The sequence below is a fragment of the Eublepharis macularius genome, chromosome 4, assembly GCF_028583425.1.
Source record: "Eublepharis macularius isolate TG4126 chromosome 4, MPM_Emac_v1.0, whole genome shotgun sequence".
Lineage (NCBI taxonomy): Eukaryota > Metazoa > Chordata > Lepidosauria > Squamata > Eublepharidae > Eublepharis > Eublepharis macularius.
In genome coordinates, this window is record NC_072793.1 from 161,677,461 (window position 1) to 161,699,536 (window position 22,076).

Below are 22,076 nucleotides of genomic sequence, written 5' to 3' on the forward strand. Positions count from 1 at the left end.
CGTGACAAGCGGAGGGGAGGCCAAGCAGTTCCTTGCTCATTTTCCTGACCTGATTCTTCTGCAAAATAGCTGTTTCCACTCGTCTGCAAAGAAATTGTGGTTGGGATCCCATCACTGACGTCTTTCTGCTGCCGGCGAGCGAGAGAAAGCAGGGGGAAGATTTCTCCCTTAATATTTGCGACTTTCCCCCCTCCCAACTCTTCTGTCCAAACACTCCACATCCTTTTACGAATATGATGCTCTAGGTCAACTGTTTACTCAAACACCCTGCAAATATATCCACAAAAGATATTACTTCACAAAAAGTACCAGATGTCGCTGCATCAACAGACTTTAAGGTAAGCAGCTACTGGGGTGCCAAGAACAGCCTGTAGGCTCCTGATCCATCAGAAATGACTGCTGCATGCAACCGGATTGCAAAGAAGGGGGTTCCTTATGCCCCCACAAGCCATTTATTTGTTCAGGCCTAATATCATTGGCCACAGTTCTAGGCCAATGTTGGTTTCTATGACATCTTTTAGAATACCTGGGCTCTGAGCTGGATCTTGGGAAGAGGCAGGGTGGTCACTTGACCCTGGCAGCACCAAAGAGAGGGGGGCAGCACGGAGGCTTCTACATGTCCGCACTCATGCAGAACCAGCTTGGCCATCTAGCCCAGCTAGAAGACTCTTCAGTTTTGGGAGACTTCCAGTAGAAAGGAATACCAGAGTTGTAGGGCAGCCATCCTACATACATCCCAGCACAAAGCAGCTTTTCGGAGGAGGAATAATGCCAGGTATAAAGAGTCCAGCTGGAGCATTCTGGCTGATTTATTTTTGAAATAGTTCTTATTTGCACAATAACCCTGCAGGGTAGGTCTCTACTTCCTCTCAACATCTTGAGATATGTTGATATGCCCAAGGGCATATCATTTGGACAAGGCTGACATGGCCAGGGGAAATTCTCAAATGGAAGTTGGCTTCATATCAGAGAAAGCCCAACAGAACCTAACTGAAGCACAGGAATGGAATCTCCCCACCCCCCAACCAAAGTGAAGAAAGGAGATCAACCCCACATCAAAGAATCACATCCTTTCCTCCCAAACCAAACTGAAGCAAGGCAGACAGCTGCAACGTAAACCAACAGAAGCAGACGGAAGCAAGGGAATGCCTTGTGCTTGCGGTTGGATACTGCTTGGCTCTGATCTGTGGTGTTCCCCCATTTGCTGAACCCAGTGCCTGGCTGCTTTGAATGACACTGGTTCTCTTGGCCTAAGTTCCAGCCGTCACTCTTCCCTCTGTTTGGTTTGGTAGGAATAGATGTGATTCTCTCATTAGATGTTTGCCCCCTCCCTTCACTTTGGTTGTGGGGGGATTGTATTCCTGTCCAGTTTTGTCAGGGTGGGCTTTCTCTGGGATGAGTTCCACTTGCATTCGGGAGTGTGCCGACCCATGGCAGCCTTGACCCAGTGACTTTCTGTAAAGAGAGCCAACACAATGTATTCTGTTGTTTAAAAAAGAACAGAAGAAAAACATAAGGGGGTGCCATTTTTTTTAGTTTTGCCCCCACTCAGAAAATAGGTAGATCTGGCCCTGCCTGGGCTACAGACTTTTAAATATATTCTGGATTTCAGGCACAGCCAGAAGCTCCAAGTTCCTTGGCAACGAGCAGCTCAATACTTACGGAGGATTTGGGAGGCTGAGGGCCCTTTCTCTCAACGGGGCCGAATCTAAGGTAGGCAGGAAGACTGCTTTCTTCACTACCCCCCCACTCCCCCTCCTAGGAGGGTATATCAGGCCCAGGGACTCTATCAGGTAGGACAGAGAGCCATTGCTGGAAAATGATTTGGAAAATCTGAATAGATATGAAACATCTTCTTAGAAGATGTTCTCTGCCTGTAAACAACTTCCTTCTGAGAAGCCATTTTAACGCCGCCCTGAGCCCATCTGTGGGGAGGGCAGGGTATAAATAAAATAAATAAATAAATGGGCTCAAACAATTGCTCTCCTTTAATGATCTACGTACAATCAGGAGATGGTATTCTAATATTCTTTTTAGTGAATTGATGTTAAAGTATAAACAATGAATAGAAAGACAAAATGGAGGCAAGAGAATCTATTTTTTTTAACTTGTGTACTATACCTGCTGACACACCTATAAGATTTCTGAGGTGTGCCTCTTGCCAGGAGTGGAACGATCCATTATAGGAAAGCTTCTCAAGGGCTTCTGAAGCGCATGCCTACATCTGTATCAGGCCTGGCAGAGTCATCTAGAACAGCTGTCCAAACGGTCCCAGGCCTTTAAAAAAACGCAAGGGCAGGAGCTCCAATGTAACTATTTCATGGCCTCTCTCGTCTACTTTCTGGTGCTCTGACTAGATTCTGGGCCCAGGAATGGCTATCAGGCTGGGAATCCATGTCCATCAATGGAACCTCCATAATCTGAGGCACTCTACCCTTGAATGCTGACCGAGGGTTCAGAGGGGTTTCTGGAAGGCCGAAGGGAGTTTCAGCACCGGAAAGATGGCTCCGGGGAGGCAGAACACCCCACCAGCACCCCAGGAAGAGGAGCAAGTTCCAGCAAAAAAGACACAAAGACCGCATCTGAGAGGGAGAATTTCAGCACAAACTATGGAGGGGGGATGTCTTCAGAGGAACCTCCCTTTCGTGCCCTTCGAGGGCTCAGTTCCCCTTCCCAGGCTGGCAGGGAGTGCAGAGAACACCCATGCTCGCACCCGAAACCTCCCACCATAGACGCCGCGGTGAAAATGCTTCCTGCCGTGCAAATTCTCCCCCAAGCGTTCTGGTGCCCTCGAGGCCAACTCTTCCGACCTGGAGATTTCGGGGAAGACCTCGCCAGCTCCTCAGTCCCCGAACTAGGAAATCCTCCAGTCCTGCTGCAACCTGATGCTAACGCAGGAGAGGAGGGACAGTCGAAGGCAATTTGAAACTAGCAGAAGATATATACCTTACCGACGTGCTTTCTGACCACGTTTCTGCCCTTCCCGGCAAGCCGCAGTTCGTCTTCCCCCCTGAGAAGTGAGTGGGTCGACACTCTCCTCTAAACAGGCAGGCTCGAGGTTCGCAGGGAGGAGACTCGAGAGGTCCAATTGGGCGCTTCTGGCTGTGGGGGAGGGGAAGTCTTGGGCGCGGAATCGCGGCTGGCCATCCCGGTCCATTGTCTCCAGTAGGGGGAACCATCGCATCCCAATCTGACCTGAGCAAGGACACAAAAAATTGCACGTTGTTTATAGTCCGCCTCTCACTTAGATTCCAGGCAGATTACAATTTGGACCAGGTATGGTTTTTAATAGAAAGTGTCAAATTATTTCCTCGATTACCGCCGGAGTAACAACCTTATTAGCAAGTTTGCATCCACCTCGTGCTTTCCGCTTAATGCAGGAGACTTGACAGAATCTGCTAAGGGCTCGATCCAGCGCCTACTCATGTGGAAGTCGCTCGACTTTCATTAGAGGATTTGCTCCCGATTAGACACGCGTCGAATCCGGCACGCCTCTTCCTTCTAGGGGAATGTCTGCTTTGCCCCGGTGTTCCCAAGGAGTTTCTCTTTGAATGGGTCCGTCATTCCTTCCTCCATTCGTCTCCCTTGGAAGGTTGGGCTTCCTCCCAATTGGCTGTCGCGGGGGTGGGGTGGGGCTTGGTTGTTTTATTACTATTACTATTATGGTCTGGTGTGATGTAAGAAGCAGCTGCAGAGTTTCAAAGTGAGGTTTTATTGGACTTCTAAACGTTCCTGCTCATTGCCTCCCCGCCGGCAGCCACGAGGGGTTTTTTTTTGGGGGGGGGGGGTAAAAGCCGAATCGGCTTGAACGGACAAGCATTAAAGACACTAAAGAATAATAGAAATGTAAACACCTGCTTATTCTACTCCGGGGTTCATCCTCCCGCCGCAACCCTTGCCCGCCCGCCCCCAAAGTTTGCTTTCCCCGCGTTCCTTCTACGCCAGGGCTGGAAGGAGCAGAGCGGCAGTTCTCCCCTGAGTTTCCATTGCTTGAAAGAAAATGCTGTTGCCTTCGAACTGCTCCCCTCCCCGCGGTTGTCTTTCCCCGTCTCCTCCAAGGGAGGGCTTTATTTTCAATTGACTCATTTCACCTTCCCTCCACAATGACGATGTCCTGCCGCCTGCTGCCCTGATCTCGGAGAAGAACCGAGCAGAAACTCACAGCATGCAAACACATGGACAGCTGGATTGGATTTCCAGAATCCACTATATCAAGCCAAACCTGGAAACTAATTTTTGTAAATTTGGCTCATTGTCCCCATTACGTAGAAGACACAGAACAATATTTTGGAAATGAGGTTTCTTCTTTTCTTAAACCATTCCGTCCACAGGTTCCATCCCCAAATCTCCAGGTATTTCCCAAGCAGGAGTTGGCAACCCTAAGACTGGGGAGGCTGAGGTTGGCGGAGCAGCAAACTTCCTACTCTAGAATATGACACAGAAGATAAGGGGTGTCTGAGCAGGAGGCGGCTTGCTATTACGGCCTCCAGCAGAAAATTTCTAACAGGTTGGGAACCTGTGGTAAAAGTTCTCCCGAGTGCCCACCCCTCTGGACAGTGTCCAGGCAGCCAAGAGTACCAGTAAGGCTGGCTGGAGCAGAATCAGCCAGGCTCCTGTGCCCACACGATGACATCACTTTCAGGAAATGATGTTATCATGCTGGCCCAGGAAGGTGCACAGAGAAAGTGGGGTGGGGGTGGGGGTGAGGCACTGAAATGAATGACAAGAATGTCTTTTGGAAACAACAGGAGAGGCCTGAAGGCTCGGTGTATTAGCCCCATTGGAATACATTACAGCATTGAAAAGATGTTAGAAAAATGCAAAGTGGACCTCAAGAGTTGTGCTTCAGGGCTGGAATGAGTGGGAAGAGGTCCCCCCAAGCGGAATGCCAGCCAATAGGGCCAGAAAAACTGCTCCAGGGGCCATCATCCCATCCCCAGAGCAATATTCCTAAAGTCCATCCCACATTTCCCTCACATCTTTTCAAGGCCAGACACACAGAGGTGACACTCAAAGCCCCACCCAGCTGCCTACAGTGTATTCGTAGGGGAGGAGGAAGAGCTAAATGGGGATGGAGCCTCCAAGGTGCCACTGGGCCCCTGCTCCTTTTGGCCGCAGAGCCACACAGTCACCTGGAGCACCTTCGGGGCCATCCCGTCCTTGCCAGCCCACAGCCAGTGACCATCCTATGGGGAGGTAGAGTTGCGGACTGACTGGAGATCCGCTCCTGGGGCTGAGCTGGAAAGGTAGTCATGTACCTCAGCCTCCCTGATGGGTTGCGTACAGCCTGAAAGAGAAACACAGAGGTGTGGCGAGGGTGAGGGGCCTGGCCTTACGCAAGCCACAACCAGGTCTGCCACGCCCTGGGAGTGTCCATGGCTGGGGGAGGGGTGGCGGCAGCTCCATCATCGCAGGTGCTGCCAGCAACCAGGTGATGAATGCCCTTCCAGCAAGAAAATGGTCCTCAACTGCATCAGGCTGGTTCACTGCTCCCTCTGCTGCTTGGAGCTCTGATCCTGTGAGAGAAAGTCGAAGGGATGCAAAGCAGCCCTCACAGAGGACTTACGTGAGCAAGCACCCAGCCACCGTGACCCATGGCGGTGCTCTTTCCTCTGCCCAAGGGAGGAGTGAGAGTGAGAGTCCATAGACAGCCCGGACATGGCCTGCTGGCATCTCTACCACCCCATCCAAGGCGGCTCTGTTGAGCGTGGCTCCCTGGGTGACTGCCTCTTTGGTAGGCATGGGCCGTGGTGCTTCAAAGGCAGGGGCTACCCCCCCCTCCCAGCTCCAACTGCAGACCCCTGTGTTTGGGAGGAGGCACCAGCTCATATGTGAGGGGAGTGGGGAAGAGGTGCAAACATGAAAACTGGGGCAGCTGGTTCCATAGCTCCTTCTTATTTGTCAGTACACTTGAGCCCCTCCCTGAGCCAGGACTCAGGATGGGTTACCTGTAAAGGAACTTGAGTGAGAGTTGTGAGAGTTGTTGTTAGTCAGATATTCTGGACTTGGCTCTCTTCCCATGCGCGAGTACAAGGTACACCCCACATTTCCCAAAGCCCCCCTGCGCATTACGTGCATTTCCTCCCAACTCACAATCCCAAGTCCCCACAGCAGAGGTCTTGGGCACAGCCTCCAGCCACATCCCTACTTACCTGGGTTCATGGGCACCCTGGCCAGAGATTATGTAGGGTGGGGGGGGGAATGATCTAGTGCTGGGGAAGGGGCTCAGCTGCCATGGAGGCACGAGCAGATTGGTCATTGCAGCATTCAGCATCCTATGTGCCACTGGGCTGCTTGGGCAGGGATGTGTGTGGGGACAGAAGCAACTTTCCCCTTACACTGGTCGCCTATGGGTTATACCGTCATTTTTCATGGCGTAACTTTCCACCACTGCAGGGAACGTTCCTAAGCCCAAAACGGCTTGGTGAGTGGACTACCATGTGCCCTGGCCTGCTGGTGCAAGGGTTTACACTGGCATAATAGGGGTGGATACGCCAACATGGAGGCTCATTGGCTTCTTAAGCACTTTTGGCCTTCCCATATAGGATTACACTATTAAAACACATTAAAACAAACTTTAAAATACATAAAAATAAAAACAATCCTTGTCTCCCCTGCTTTTTCACATCTACGCAAAACCACTGGAAGAGATCATCTTGGGATTTGGGGTGAGGCTCACCAATATATGGACGGCACCTCAACTTTCTCTCCTTTCCATCAATTTCCAGAGAAGCTGGGGGCAAAGTTTAGCAGTCTATGAAAAGTCGTATGGTGCTTGCGGCAAGGGTGGGCTAAGGGGAAGCGTCCTTTCCCAGCTGTTTTTACGCAAACCAGTGAATCAAATTTAATTGGTAATATCTGTTCTATAGAACTTTTGTAGCTTGGTACATCACTGCTATCTATGCTAATACACTATGTATTTTAGGTGTGGTGGTAGGCCCTAGAAACTGGTGTTGTAAAGTATTTTTTGTTGAAAAAGTTAATAAAATTTAAACAGTGACCTGTTTTTATTCCTAAAATGTTCTCCAGTGTCTTTAATGTATCTTATTGTTTTTGGCAGTACTAGTATTTAGGAAAGTCGGGTGGGGGATATAAAAGGCTAGCCAGTTCTTTCACTAAAGGGAAACAAACTGGATTCTTTTTGCAGCGACAGCCCTCTCACTGTTTTGAGTACAGTGTGTTTGCTACAATGGAATCAGCATGTTTGCTGCTGAGGAAATAAAGCTCTCATGGAGTCTACTTCCATCTTTCCAAAAGAAATTTTTATTTATTTGCCTTCCTCACTGAGGCTGATAATACAGTGCAAATCAATACAAGCAAAAACTGGGAAATTCAATAAACAAATCCAATAGGGTATGCCTTGCAGAAATTTGAAAACAAATCCAGATACAGAGATGAAATCTTGCTGAAGCAGAGCATAATTAAACATGACACGTTTAACAATGCAGAAACTAGCCAGTAGGAGCATATCTACATCGATAGATAGTACCCAGTAGTATAGTCTAGAGTCCTTGTTCCATTACCAAAACATCTAAGCAGTTTCTTATAGCACTGCCCTATGATGCAGTGAATAAAGTGTCAGCCTAGGACTGGGAAATCCAAGTTTGATTCACCACTCTGCCATGGAAGCTGACTGGATGCCCTTGGGCCAATCATACACGCAGCCGAACCCAGGGTTTTTTCAGAGGGAATGCGGGGGAACGGACTTCCGGAACCTCTTGAAAATGGTCACATGGCTGGTGGCCCCGCCCCGATCTCCAGACAGAGGGGAGTTGAGATTGCCCTCCACGCCGCTGAGCGGCACAGAGGGCCATCTAAACTCCCCTCTGTCTGGAGATCAGGGGGCGGGGCCACCAGCCATGTGACCATTTTCTCTGAGGGCAACCCAGTGAGTTCCACCACCTCTTTTCCCAGAAAAAAAGCCCTGGCCGAACCTATCTCACACAGTTATTGTGAGGATAAAGTGGAGGAGAGTGATGTAAGCTGTTTTGGGCCCCGATTGAGGAGAAAGGTGGGGTATAAGTTCAGAAAATAAATAACCTGAGTAAAAAAGCCCTCCTAAATAATTCAGTTTTGCATATCTTGCAGAAAGCCAATGAGGCTTTCCTGACCTCTTCAGGTAGGCCATTCCATAAGGTGGGGGCCACCAGAGAGCAGGCATCCAGAAGGTCCTATTTAGGTGAGCTTTGTGGAATGTAGCAGGAGAGGGGGTCCCGCAGATATGAATGGCCAAGACCATGGAGGGCTTTGTATGTAATAGTCAAAACCTTGAACTGAGTCTAGTAACTGACGGATACGTCAATTGAGTTGATTGCAGAATGGGTGTAATTTGCATACTCCACCTTTATTTATTTGTAGGAGCTCCATTCAGGATAGGACAAAGCAGAGATAGCATTTTACTCTAGCCAGCTATGCTAGAACAGAGAGGAGCAAAGGAAGCAAGGCCTGTTCTCATGGTGTTAAGATGGAAAAGAGAAAAAAAAATGATCCAAAAAGGGAGACTCCCTGAGATAGAACCTCAATCTACCCTTCAAAGGGACAGCAGTGGAGCAGTAGAAAGGATACACAGGTATTGACCCTTCCCTCTCTCGGCTTCTAAGGCCCCCTCTGAAGTCTGAGGCAAAAAGACAGTGTAAAGTCTCTCACTTGCAACACCCTGCAGGTAGAAAAGTAACACAGCAGGACGCAGGCTGCACAAGAGACATGCTCGAAGTCTGACTACTTTCCTTTACGCACAGGCCATTTTTAAGGGAGGGGACAGTTCAAAATCAAAGAGTCTGAAGTTAAAACTCCAAAAGCAAGAAGGAACTTAACTCCATGAACACAAAAATACACCCTGAAGTATGCGTGGGCCAAGTCCCTTTCCAACCATTGTCCTTATCCTTGGGTAGGGGTAGTTACTACTTATGAAGCCCCTCATGATATGGTGGCTGCTGCACTTATCTGAGCAAAGTCGTCTGAAGGGGCCACTCTGCAAAGGGGCACAATAATTTGTATGACTCCTAGCTGTTGGAACAGCCTGCCAGAGGGGGAAGAATGCGCCTACACTTCTAGGGTATGTTGAAGAACACATTTTTATAAATGGAAGAGAGATCTTGCTTTAAATGGAACACCTATAACATTTTTAGGCTTCTTTTCTTGCACTGTTTATCCTATTATGCTGGTTTTCAAAATATAACAACATAAAAACACAACATATTTCACATCCCATACTTCAGACTCTCTCAACTACAAATATAAACATTTTCTGTCTCTTTAGGAGTGTATCAATGCTTCTGTATTTTGTATGGTCATTGCTTGATGTTGATTCATGATATTCTATTTAGTGGCTATTCAGTTTTGATATTTATTCCATATTTATTATTTATTGTATTAGTAAACATATTTATATCACTGCCCTTTATAAATATCATTGAAGGTTTGATTGCTTATAGTGACTGGTAGCCCACGGGGGACTGCGGTCCTGTTCTATTTTGGCTATTGCCAACATAACAGAGGGAAGTAGGTTCAAGATCACTTCTGTGTCTGAACTGGCAATATGCCAGTTCAACAGAATAACTTGGGGATCAAGGAGTATATGACAGCCCAACAGTTCATTAACAGATTGAATTACCAGTTTCCTAAATGTTGAATAGGGAGATAAAATATGGAAAAACTCCACCATAGATGAGCCACAGCCAAAATTCTCCCACATATTCTCTAAATATTGGCTAACATGGGGTGAGTGAGATATCAATGAAACAAAGTTTAAAAGAAATTTCCTTTTAACTTCTTGAAAATAAGTTTAAGTTGCAATGAGAAAATTTTAGTGATCAGGACACCTGATAACTGATCAACACTAAGGGTGATTTTGCTCTTAAACCTCCATCATTTAAAAAATCAAAAATAGCCACATGCCTGCTCTGGAAAAAAATGCCACTGTTCAACTCACAGAACAAGGGTGTTTTCCTAGTGCAATTTCTGATGCCATCACACCAAGATTCTGGAATTGTGGTGCGATTATGTCAGAAATCGCGCCAAGAAGACGCCCTCGTTCCGTGACTTTTGCAACAGATAAAGACGTGTGGAAACTGCCATAGTCTTATGCACTTCCCCAGATACTTAATCATTGGAATGTCAGAAAGGATAACAAATGCAACCCTTGTGAGACTAAGATTAGCTTCATTTACTTGATTAAGTGAACCCTTTGATGTAAAGTAAGGCTGCTTCTCTGACTGAAGATCTTCCCACACCTGAAGCTTTTATATGGTTTCTCCCCACCACCACCCGTGCGAATCCTTTCATGTGAAGATAAACTACTGTACCAACTGAAGCTCTTCCCACATTGCAAACATCTATATGGTTTCTCTCCAGTGTAGGTTCTCTGATGGGAAGCAAGGCTTGATCTCCAACTGAACCTTTTTCCACACTCTAAGCACTGGGAAGCTCTCTCCCCTGTGTGAATCTTTCAGTGCGGGACAAGGCTTATGCTGTGAATGAATATTCTCATACTGCCAGCATTTATATTGTTTCTCCTCTTAATGCATCCTTTGGTGATAAGTAAGGGACATACTCTGAATGAAACTCTTTCCACACTCTTAAGCATTCATATTGTTGCTCCAATGTGTGAATCCTTCGGTGACAATTAAGGTGTTTTCTGCATCTGAAGGTCTTCCCACATGCCAAGCATGAATACGGCATCTCCCCTCTGGGAAGATCTTCTGGTGATACTTAAGGCTTGTGCTGAATCTGAAGGTCTTCCCACACTCCAAGCATGAATACGGTTTCTCCCCTGTGTGAATTCTTTGGTGAGAAGTAAGGTGTGTGCTGCGTCTGAACCTCTTCCCACATTCCAAGCATGGATACGGTTTCTCTCCTGTATGAATCCTTTGATGAGAAAAAAAGTGTGTGCTCCATGTGAAGCTCTTTCCACACTCCAAGCATTCATATAGTTTCTCCCCTCTGTGAATCTTTTGGTGATACTTAAGGCTTGTGCTGAACCCAAAGCTCTTCCCACACTCCAAGCATTCATATGGTTTCTCCCCTGTGTGAATCCTTTGGTGACCATTAAGGCTTGTGCTGCATCTGAATCTCTTACCACACTCCAAGCATTCATATGGTTGCTCCCCTCTGTGAATCCTTTGGTGATAATTAAGGCTTGTGGTGCTGGTGAATCTCTTCCCACACTCTAAGCATTCATATGGTTTCTCCCCTGTGTGAACCCTTTGGTGACGAGTAAGGTGTGCGCTTTGTTTGAAGCTCTTTCCACACTCCAAGCATTCATATGATTTCTCCCCTGTGTGAATCCTTTGGTGATCATTAAGGCTTGTGCTCCGCGTGAAGCTCTTCCCACATTCCAAGCACTGATATGGTTTCTCTCCTCTGTGAATCCTTTGGTGAGGAGCAAGTTGTGCACTGTATTTGAAGCTCTTCCCACACTCCAAGCATTTGTACAGTTTCTCTCCCATGTTTATTCTCTGGTTTCTCTTAATGCTAGATTTGCAGCTGGAACTTTTCCCATTCATACACTGCTTATTCCTTCTTATTCCTTCCTTTATTTTCTCTTCAATTAGGATTGCCTGGAGATCCCTGCCTTCAAAGGCAGTTAATTCCTTGTCCTGTTTCTTGTTGCCTGATCTGCACTGATTCCCTGCCTCTTTGTCCATCTTCACATCATTTTCTTTGCCCACATTCAGTGCATTTGGTTCCCTTTCATTTGCTGGAGAACAGAAAAAAATCCCAAAACCCAAGGAAAAGGAATGGTTATCACCAGTTATAAGGGACATAGTCTTACTGCAGGAGGCTTGGCGAAACCCCTGTCTCTAACAATCAGCAAAGGCATTTTGTAAGGGGAGGAGAGGGAAGTGGAGAACTGTTGTGGGGATATCGTGGCCTCTTGTTGCTTTTCAGTTCCCAGAAGGAAAGCAGCCAGTTGGCTAAACACTGCTTCATTTCTTTACAGATTACAAGGGAAGATAAATAGAATGCTTTTCTCCATTTCAGTTCCACTTATTTTACTGGGAAGTACATTCTATGAAGGACAAGCTTCATAGCAGAAGCCACCCCTTCCATGGCAGCAAAACGCATCTTGATGGAACTCTACCTTTACCCTAACTCTGGCTCCCCTCCTTCCTCTCTCAGGCCTCCTGATTTCCTGTGATAGTAGCTGAGTGAGTCCTGTACTGGTACACAGGAGTTAAAGACAGTACCTGTGTCTGCAAATAGTGAAGACCACTCCTCAAGTAAATAGGTAACCCAGAGGCTCTTTGAGTGCCAGAGCTTTGAGATTAGATTTGGCTAACACGAAGACCTTGCTCTACTCTTATGCAAGGCTGTTTTATTAATGTGCAGGAGGGGGATAAAAAGCACAAAGTGCCTTTTCTAGAGGGTACCGCAATAAGCAGCCTGGGAGTACAACATATATTTTATGATTATCCTCCGTTTCATCCTCACAATTTCCCTGAGGTATAGGTTATGCTGAAGAGAATGACTGAGCCCAAATCATTCGGCGAGTTTCAAGGCACTAAGGACTCCATCCCTGGGTCTCTGCAATCTCTGCCAGTCACCCTGTCCACTACACCACTCCAGCATGCTTTGCTCCCTAATAGGGCCTCATCCTGCCTTGAGTAATGAAGTTCCTTCACAGCATCTTTCAACATGGCAACAATTCTCTCACAATGAAGGAGTCGTCCCAGGTTAGGCTTGGTCTGTTTCGCTGACGTCACTATGAAGAAAACTCACCTTTAACCAGCTCTGTTGGGAAGAAAAAGTCGTTTGTGGATCCTCCTGGGAAACACTCCAGCGTGCCTTCTGACTTAAGGCCCTCCTGGGGAGAGTGCTTCACTTTGATCTCTTCCATGGCTTCATCTAGTTTGGGAGAAAGAAAGATGGACTCATTTTTGCAGCAAGAAAGGCCACCTAAGGAAGGAGGAAATATTCAGTCTTGACTTAAGCACAATTCAGCTTACACACTTAGCCAAAGCTGTAGGGGATGCAGATTCATGTCAAGTTTATTTTCAGATATAAGGGAATGACACGAAGCCACAGAACTGGCTGGCGGGAAACCCCTAATGGCAGATAGTTCAATATATTCCAAGTGAAATGAATGCAAGTTCAATATTTTCCAAGTAAAATAAACACAGAACCACAGCTCTCAGACGCTGAAGGGTCCAGTCACACATACCTGCTGTACTCTTCATATCCTTGGAGTCCTGCTTGAACGTCTCACCCGCTTCCTCCAGCCAGGAGATGAGGCCAGGTTTGCAGGTCCAAGATCCTTCTGCGAGGAAAAGCAGAACAAACTGCTTAGACACGTCTTTGACACTGTATCTGTGCTACAGACTGTCTAGGATAACAACCATTCATTCTACAGGGATCTTAAAGCATTGAGAATTCATGAGAACAGTTAAGGAACAGAGGGGGATGTCTGTCAAAGATTTCACAGGACACTCACGAAAGGATTCAGGACCTTCCACACACTACTGAAATACTTGCTTACCCAGAGAGGCCACGTTCCCATAGTTCTCCAGCATGACTTCCCTGTAAAGAGCTCTCTGGCCAGGATGCAGCAGAGCCCACTCCTCCTCTGTGAAGTAGATGGCCACCTCCTTGAAGGACACGAGGCCCTGGAGGGAGGAAGCATTTTATCCACAGCTAAGTCCAGGTGGGGAATTATTTTCACAGGAGTAAAGGGAGCACCATTCACAGCCTACCTTCTTCATGTGACAAAGATAGGGGGGGCTAAGCCATTCCTTGCTCATCTTCCTGACCTGAGCCTCCTGCAAAATAGCGGCTTCCATTTCTTCTCTGCAAATAAATTGTGGATGGGATCCCATCAGCAACGTCTTCCTTCTGCTAGTGAGCAAGACAAGGCAGGGGGAAGATTTCTCTCTTACATTTGCAACTTTTATTTCAACTCTTCTGTCTAAATACTTTTTAATGTTCCCCACATCCCTTTAGGAATATGATGCTCTAGGTCAGCTGTTTACCCAAACACTCTGCAAATACATCCACAGAAGATTCAACTTCACAAAAAGTCTTACCGCCCACAAGGCCACAGTTATAAGCCTGAAAGAATCACGCTCCATTCTCATGATATCCTCTCCCCAGATCCTCCTTCCCCCTAACCCTCTTGCCACGATTTTCTCCCTCTCTCCTTGACAGCTCTGTTGGCTTTTTTCTGCTTGCTTTGTTGCATGGGATAGCTGATAAACCCCAGAATGCTAAACTTGTTGCAACAAGAGCCAGTTTGGTGTAGTGGTTAAGAGTGTGGGACTCTAATCTGGAGAGCCGGGTTTGATTCCCCACTCCTTCACTTGAAGCCAGCTGGGTGACCTTGGGTCAGTCACAACTTCTAGGAGCTCTCTCAGCCCCACCCACCTCACAGGGTGATTATTGTTGTGGGGATAATACTTTGTAAATCTCTCTGTGTGGGCGTTAAGTTGTCCTGAAGGGTGGTATATAAATCAAATATTATTATTCATGAATGTGTGCCATTCTTGAAATGGCTTTAGGAAAATCTGGGAATTCAGCTAAAGGAACGCGGAAACTGCTGCACCTACTGGACGAGGCAGCATCAGCAGATTTAAATCAAGCAGAAACTGGAATGCCAAGAAAAGCCTGTAGGCCCCTGAGTCCTGATCCATCAAAAACCACTGCTGCGTGCAACCAGATTTGCACAGGGTGAGGGTGGTTCCTTATGTCCCTGTAAGCCATTTGTTCAGTCCGGATATCACTGGCAAGAGTCCGAGGTCAATGTTGGGTTTTGCGGCTTCTTTTAGAAGCCCTGGGCGGAAGGCTTGAAAATACCTTCTGGATAAGATTGTTTCAGGCAGAACCAGATGCTCCATAATTATTGGAAAGAACAGCTGAATACTCACTGAGGATTTGGGAGATAGAGGGGGCTTTCTCCAAACTGGGCCAAATCTAAGGTAGGCAGGAAGACTGCTTTCTTAACTATCTCCCCTACCCCAAAGGAGGGTATATCAGGCCCAGGAACATCCATCTATCAGATAGAACGAGAGCCATTGTTGGAATATTGTTTGGAAAATCGGAATTGATCTGAAATATCTTCTTAGAAGATGTTCCTTGCCTGTAAACAATTTACTTCTAGTAAGCTATTTTAAAGAGCCTTTCATGATTTATGGAAAATGAGGAGACGGTATTCTAATATTCCTTTTAATGAAGTTATGTTAAAGCATAAACAATTAACAGAAGGATAAAATGGAGGAGAGTCTAATAATTTTTAAACTTGTGTACTACACCTGCTAACAGACCTATAACATTTCTGAGTTGTATTTCTTGCCAGGAGTTGAATGGTTTGTTATAGGAGAGCTTCACTAGATATGTAGGACTTCCTAAGTACACACCTATATCTGAATCAGGGTTGTCTAGAATAGCTGTGTGAAATGGTCCCACGTCTTTAAAAAAATCCAAGTGGAGGAGCTCCAAAGTAACTTTGCCACAAACAGTAAACAAGGATGCATTCCATGGTCTCTGCTGGCCTCTCTTGTCTACTTTCAAAAGCACCTGGAGCTCTGACTAAATTCTGGGCCAGAGTATGGGAGACGGGCTGTAAATCCATATCCATAAATGGAACCTCCACATTCTGAGGCAGTGTACCTTTGAATGCTGACTGAGGGTTCAGAGAGGCGCCTGGAAGGCGGAGGGGCGTTTCAGCACAGCAAAAATGGCTGGAGGGAGGCAGAACACACACACCCTCCTTCCCAGGGAGCGGGGCAAGTCCTGGCAAAACAGACATAAAGCCTGCGTCTGAGCGGGAGAATTTCTGCACAAGCGAGGGAAGGGAAATGTCTTCAAAAAACCTCCCTGGAGCCTTCCTTTCATGTCCTCCAAGGGCTCCGTTCCCAAGCTGGGAGGGAGGGCAGAGCAACACTCGTGCATGCAGCCCCCAAACTCCCCCCATAGAAGACGCGGTTAAAACGCTTCCTACCGTACAAAGCCTCCACTAAATGCTCTGGTGATCTCGACCCCAACCCTTCCAGCCCCGAGATTCTGGCGAACGCCTCGCCAGCTCGTCAATTCCCGACCTAGGAAATAATTCGGTCCTGCTGCAACCGGATGCTAACGCATCCGGAGAGAAGGGGGAAAAGGCGGTCTGAAACCCGGCGGAAGGAAGGTGCCTTCCCGACGTGCTTCCTGATCCTGTTTCTGCCCTTCCAGACAAGCCTCGGCTCGCTTTCCCCGCTCCTCCTCGCCAGGCGGCGACCTCCCTCTCCAAGCTCGCAGCCCCGAAGTGCGCAGGGAGGAGACTCGAGAGGTCCAACTGGGCGCCGCTGTGGGGGAGGGGAGGCGAGGCCTTGATCCCTGCCGGCAATCGCGGCTCATTGCCCCCCCCCCCGTGGGGTCCATCCCACCCCCACGCCGCCTTAGGAAGGATAGGAGTTTGCAGGTTGTTTCTTTATAGTCCTCCTTCTCACTCAGTTTTAGGGCAAATCACAATCTTGATTAGGTATGATTTTTAATAGAAAAGTTCATAGTTTTCCTCAATAACCGCCCCAGTAACAGCCTTATTAGCAGATCTCCATCCACCTTGTGGTTTTAGGTTAATGCAAGAGACGTGACAGATCCTGATCTAGCGCCTACTTATGTGGAGGTAGTTCAATTTCCATTAGATTTACTCCCGATTAGACACACGTAGGTTCGGGGGTGCCTCTTCCTATCTGTCCTCTGGAGAGCGGTGTTTCCAAGGCGTGCAAGGTGCCTCCAGTTTCGCTTTGAATGGGTCCAGCTCCGATATTCCTTCCTCCATTCGCCTCCCTTGGGAGGTTCGGTTTCATCCTATTGGCTGTTGCTTTCCTGACTGCACTCTCACACTGACCCTTTCACAACCAGAAAACTTTCTTTTTGCCAGGTGTGAGTAGCCACTACTGATATGCAAAGTGATACTGAGAGCCAAGCTACAAGTGACGCCTGACACAGGTTGGACACATGCCAGCTTCCCTCAAGTTTTGATGGGAAATGTGGGTGTCCTGGTTTTACAGCTTGGCTCTCCATTACAGCTGCAAGACCAGGATGCCTACATTTCCCATCAAAACTTGAGGGAAGCTGACAAGTGTCCAACCTGTGTCAGGCGTCACTTGTAGCTTGGCTCTGATAAGCGCACATTCGCACGCACACCCTGACATTTTGCAGTCCTTCCTCTTTCACTGACGGCTCAGTTGGGAAGCCATGGAGATTGAAGAGCTCTCCCTAGTGATGAAGCTGGCCACATGTAAGATGAACACATGCAGCTGCATTATTCTAATTCAGGCCCTTAATTTTCCATGATCACTATTGTCTTCTGCATAGGCCCTGGCGCTCCAGGGGCCCCAGCAGAGGACTTTCACATTACCTGGACCCTCATCTAGAAATGTGGGGGAATGAACTGGCAGTCTTCGGCATGCAAAGCAGATGCTTTTCCATGGAGCCACAGATGTTTTTTCTCTGCCTGACTGAGTCCTTTTTCCTTTCCAGCAGTCCCAGAAAGAAAATACAAAGCTCATGACTCTGAGAACCCCAGAAAGAGGCTTCGGGACGAAATGACTTCTGTCCGCTCGGGGTATTTCACAGTTGTGGGGACTCTGGCTTGTGAGCAGTTTCTCCCGTGCTGTCATTAAGCAGCCCTGGTAGGCATCACTCATCACAAAATAAAACCAGACATGTCACACGTGGCCCCTAAGCTTCAGGATGATGGCACCTGTAGTGCCAAAAATGGAGTAAGGTTTACTCATGAGAAGTCAGGAAGGGCAGGCAGCACAGAGAGTGAGTGTGGAAAATATCCCCCCACCCCCGGTAACACAACAAAGGGTTTTTAAACAGCTTCCCTGACCTATGAGAGCCTGTGTGGCACAGTGATTCGAGCGCTCAACTAGGATCTAATGGCCGCAAGTTTGAATCCCAGCCTGTCTCAGAAGCTTCATCTATTATTGCTGCAACCCCCTTGGCAGGAAGCATTATTCCTTATTCAGTACACAAACTATCATTACATATTATGGGAGGAGAGAGCTAGAGGGCTGGTAAGCAGCCACAAAGCTGCTTATCAAATTAACGGGGACCCTGTGGCACAGTTTATTTCCGTGGTGCTTTGGATGCTAACATTTATCCCAGAAGTCACTTTATCAGACACATCATCATTGTGGAAGGCAGCAAGAAGTGGAAAGGAATGCCAGGATAGGAAAGTTGGGTGGAAGCGTGTTTGTTCCTGAGGAAATAAAAGCTCTCACAGATCCTGTTTTTATCTTTAGTACAGAAATATTTATTTATCACTTGTCTTTCTCACTGAGGTGGATTATACAGTGCAAGTCAATACAAGAAATAGATAGGACATTCAATGAACAAATCCATTAGGGTATGCATGACAGAAATTTTAAAACAAATCAAAAATACAGAGATGATAGTTGAAACAGCATAATTAAACATGACACATTAACAATGCAGAAACTTACCATTAGGAGAATATCTACATTGATATAAAGTACTGAGTAGTATAGTGTACAGTCCTTGATCCTTTACAAAAACATCCGAGTAGCTTTTTACAAGATGGCCCTATGATGTAGTGATCAAGTGTTAGACTAGGAACTGGGAGGCCCAGGTTTGAATCCCCGCTCTGCCACTATACAAACGTCTTCACTGAACTTCCTCCCATCCCCACATTTCACCCTTATTAGGTATGAGGTTTGCACCTCAGGGAGGCTCCTAGCTTACACATTCCTCCAGCAATGGCTGTTTCAAGGTGGGAGCTACATGCCAACTGCCAGCCCCACAGAGCAAGAGTCTTGCCTATTTTCTTGTAAGTATTTATTTTACTTATTTATGTCACTTATAGCGCACCTTTCTCACTGAGGCTGAAAGACAGATTACAGAGTATGAGATTAGTACAATCCGTATCAAGTACATTCCCATACGGTATCAAGGACATTTCCATAAACAATGCCATAGGGTAAATAGATACAAGTTCAAAAGACACAGCATTAGAAGAATTCAATACAAAATAGAAGAAAATACTGAAACAGAACATAATCCCTTCTAGGATTGACATCAGACAACATAAAGCAAACATAAAGCACAGGTAGTGCATAGGAGTACATATTTAAAGCAACAGATAATATGCAAGGCAACATAGTGCTGAAGTCTACAGTCCCTAACTCACTAGTGAAGCATTTGAGACCCCCTCCCTACAATACACCATGGCTGTCAGGCAGCAATCCAAGATTTCTATTGCATCCTAGATAACGAGATATAGAGTTGGGTGTCATCTGTATATTGGTGACACCCAACTTCCTAGCTGTGAATGAGTTCTCCTAAAGGCTTTATGTAGCGGTTGAATAACATAAGATTACGCTCTGCGGAACCCTGCAAAATAGTTCCCATTCTGGAGATAGCAGATTTCCAATGGCCACCCTTTCAGTCCATTCCATGAGAAACGATTTAAGCGAGTCCAGGGCACATCCTTTGATGCCCACTTCTGTTTCTAAATGCCTCAACAGGATGGCATGATCTACTGTGTCAAAGGCTGCAGATAGATCCAGGAATAGTGCACTGGGGAATAGTGCTCAGAACTGCATGTGAAATATCAGAAAAACATGTGGTTCTCAAGCTCCTGAATATTACTACTATGAACGGTTCATATATTCGTTAGTATTAAATAACCAGACTTGTCCCAGCCAATATTCATTGCTAAGTACATGTTCCAGTTCCATCACTGATGCTGCCAGTTTGGCAACCATAAATGAAATCAATTTATTTATTTACTCCATTTCTATCCCAGTTCTCCCCAATGGGGACTGAAAGCTACTCACATCACCCCATAAGGTAAGTTAGACTGAGGGTGTGTGACTAGTCCTAAGTCACCCAGTAAGCTTCTATGGCAGAGTGGGGAGCTGAACCTGGGTATCCCAGATTCTATCCTAGCCCTCCAACTACTACACTCTGCTGGCTCTCTAACCACTAACATACTTTAATTAGCTTAATGTAGCTATGATCTAAAAAAAAAGGTATTTCTAGAAAGCATCACATAGTATCACTTCTTACAATTTAACTCAGAGAAGCTACTTGACACTTTTTTGCTGCCTATTATCACTTTTCATCTTCCTGTTTCTACTGTAATATTATGTACTTCCCCAGATATCTAAACAGAACACCTATATGAGTTTTATGACACTGTAATGTCAGAAAGGATAACAGATGCAACTTGTGTGAGAATCGGATTAATTTATTAAGTGGAGTCTTTGGTGTGAAGTAAGTCTTCTTTTTTCACTGAAGCACTTCCTACACAGCAAACATTTATATGGTTTCTCTCCAGTGTGGATTCTCTTAAGGGGCACAAGGTCTGATCTCCAACTAAACCTCTTTTCAGACTCTGAGCACTGGTAAGTTTTCTCCCATGTCAATCTTTTGGTGTGGGATAATGCTTGACTTGTAAGTGAAACTCCAGTCTCCAAGCATTTAAACAGTTTCTCCCCAGAGTGACACTTTTGGTGACAAGTAAGATTTGCCCTGCGTGTGAAGCTTTTCCCACACTCCAAGCATTCATATGGTTTCTCTCCTGTGTGACTCCTTTGGTGACGAGTAAGGTTCATGTTGCATCTGAAGCTTTTCCCACACTCCAAGCATTCATATGGTTTCTCTCCTGTGTGACTCCTTTGGTGACGAGTAAGGTGTGTGCTCTGTGTAAAGCTCTTCCTACACTCCAAGCATTCATATAGTTTCTCTCCTGTGTGACTCCTTTGGTGACGAGTAAGGTGTGTGCTCTGTGTGAAGCTCTTCCTACACTCCAAGCATTCATATGGTTTCTCTCCTATATGTATCATTTGATGACGAGTAAGGTGTGTGCTCTGTGTGAAGCTTTTCCCACACTCCAAGCATTCATATGGTTTCTCCCCTGTGTGACTCCTTTGGTGACGAGTAATGCTTGTGCTGCGTGTGAAGCTCTTCCCACACTGAAAGCATTTGTACAGGTTCTCCTCAGTGTAAATTCCCTGGTTTCTCTTAACACTAAACTTGCAGCCAGAACTTTTCCTTTTCTTATTCCTTCCTTTTCCTTTCTTTATTTTTTCTTCAAATAGGACTGCCTGGAGATCCTTGCCTTGAAAGGTAGATGATTTCTTGTTCTGTTTCTGGTTACCTGGCCTGCTTTGATTCTCTTCTTCTTCCATATCCTTTTCTTTTCCCACATTCACTGCATTTGGTTCCCCTTCATTTCCTGCTAGAATACAAAGAGAGAACCAATAAATACCCTAGGAACAGGAACAATTACTACCTAGCAGAAAGAGTTCTAAGTTTTTTTTTTTTAAATATTTTTATTAGTATTAAGCAAATTAACATTAACAATAGTATTATAGCCATAACAACAAGAGAAAATGTTCCACATTACATCTGAAGATAGATTTAACAAATAGATAAATGGAATATTAAAAGAAAATATTCTTTTTTTTTTTTGCAGTTTAGTTTCAGTTTATTCAAATTTAACAGCCCATAGGCCATACACTATAAGTGAAATACTACATGCAACATGTCACAAAGTTGGGTGAATTCTCCTCTTCCTCCTCAGGTTTTCTCTTTCCTTGCAGCCAGCCAGCCAGATAAAAGCATGCTCTTTCCATCTTGCTGAGTAGCATGCCAGTCATTGGCACTGAATTTTTTTCACTCTGGATGGAGGATCCCTTTACCCATGTTTGCTATAAAGTAATTAAAAAAAAACAATTTTGAATTACAGATCTAAATGAAGCAGTTCTTCTAAAACAGAAGTCACTTAAAATATTCAGCCATTTCCTAACAGTGAAGAACTTCACCTGATATCATTTACTCTTTTTGTTAAAGTCCCATACAATGAAATGATGGTCACTTTTATTAACACAAACCAAATATCACAAAATTGTGAGTAAGCTTTTGAGTCCTCTAGAAATCTTCACTAGGCTGTATGTTCAGTGCAAAATACAACGAAAAAAAGAGGTGGATATTCTAGCACCTCCTTTTGTTAGGTTTTTTTTCTTTTTTTTATTTTTTTCCTTTTCTTTTTCTCTTTTTTTTTTTCCCCCATACCCTTATCCCTCCCGCCCTCCCTTTAGCTACTCATCCTTTCTAGCCAGGGGCACAAG

General features: G+C 45.9%; 1 protein-coding gene and 1 pseudogene across 1 annotated transcript; both read right to left on the reverse strand.

Annotated features, from left to right (window-relative positions):
• The window catches only part of LOC129327740 (zinc finger protein 850-like), a 35,292-nt pseudogene extending 19,239 nt beyond the window's left edge, over positions 1–16,053 (reverse strand).
• Positions 16,054–18,233: 2,180 nt separating this feature from the next.
• Positions 18,234–21,553, reverse strand: LOC129328360 (zinc finger protein 501-like). Its single transcript, XM_054977373.1, has 2 exons — positions 21,484–21,553; positions 18,234–21,184 (listed from the first exon to the last, which is right to left on the reverse strand). Exon 2 carries the CDS (start codon positions 21,132–21,134, stop codon positions 20,187–20,189), a length of 948 nt encoding a protein of 315 aa, XP_054833348.1. The 5' UTR covers positions 21,135–21,184; positions 21,484–21,553; the 3' UTR covers positions 18,234–20,186.
• Between the last annotated feature and the right edge of the window lie 523 nt (positions 21,554–22,076).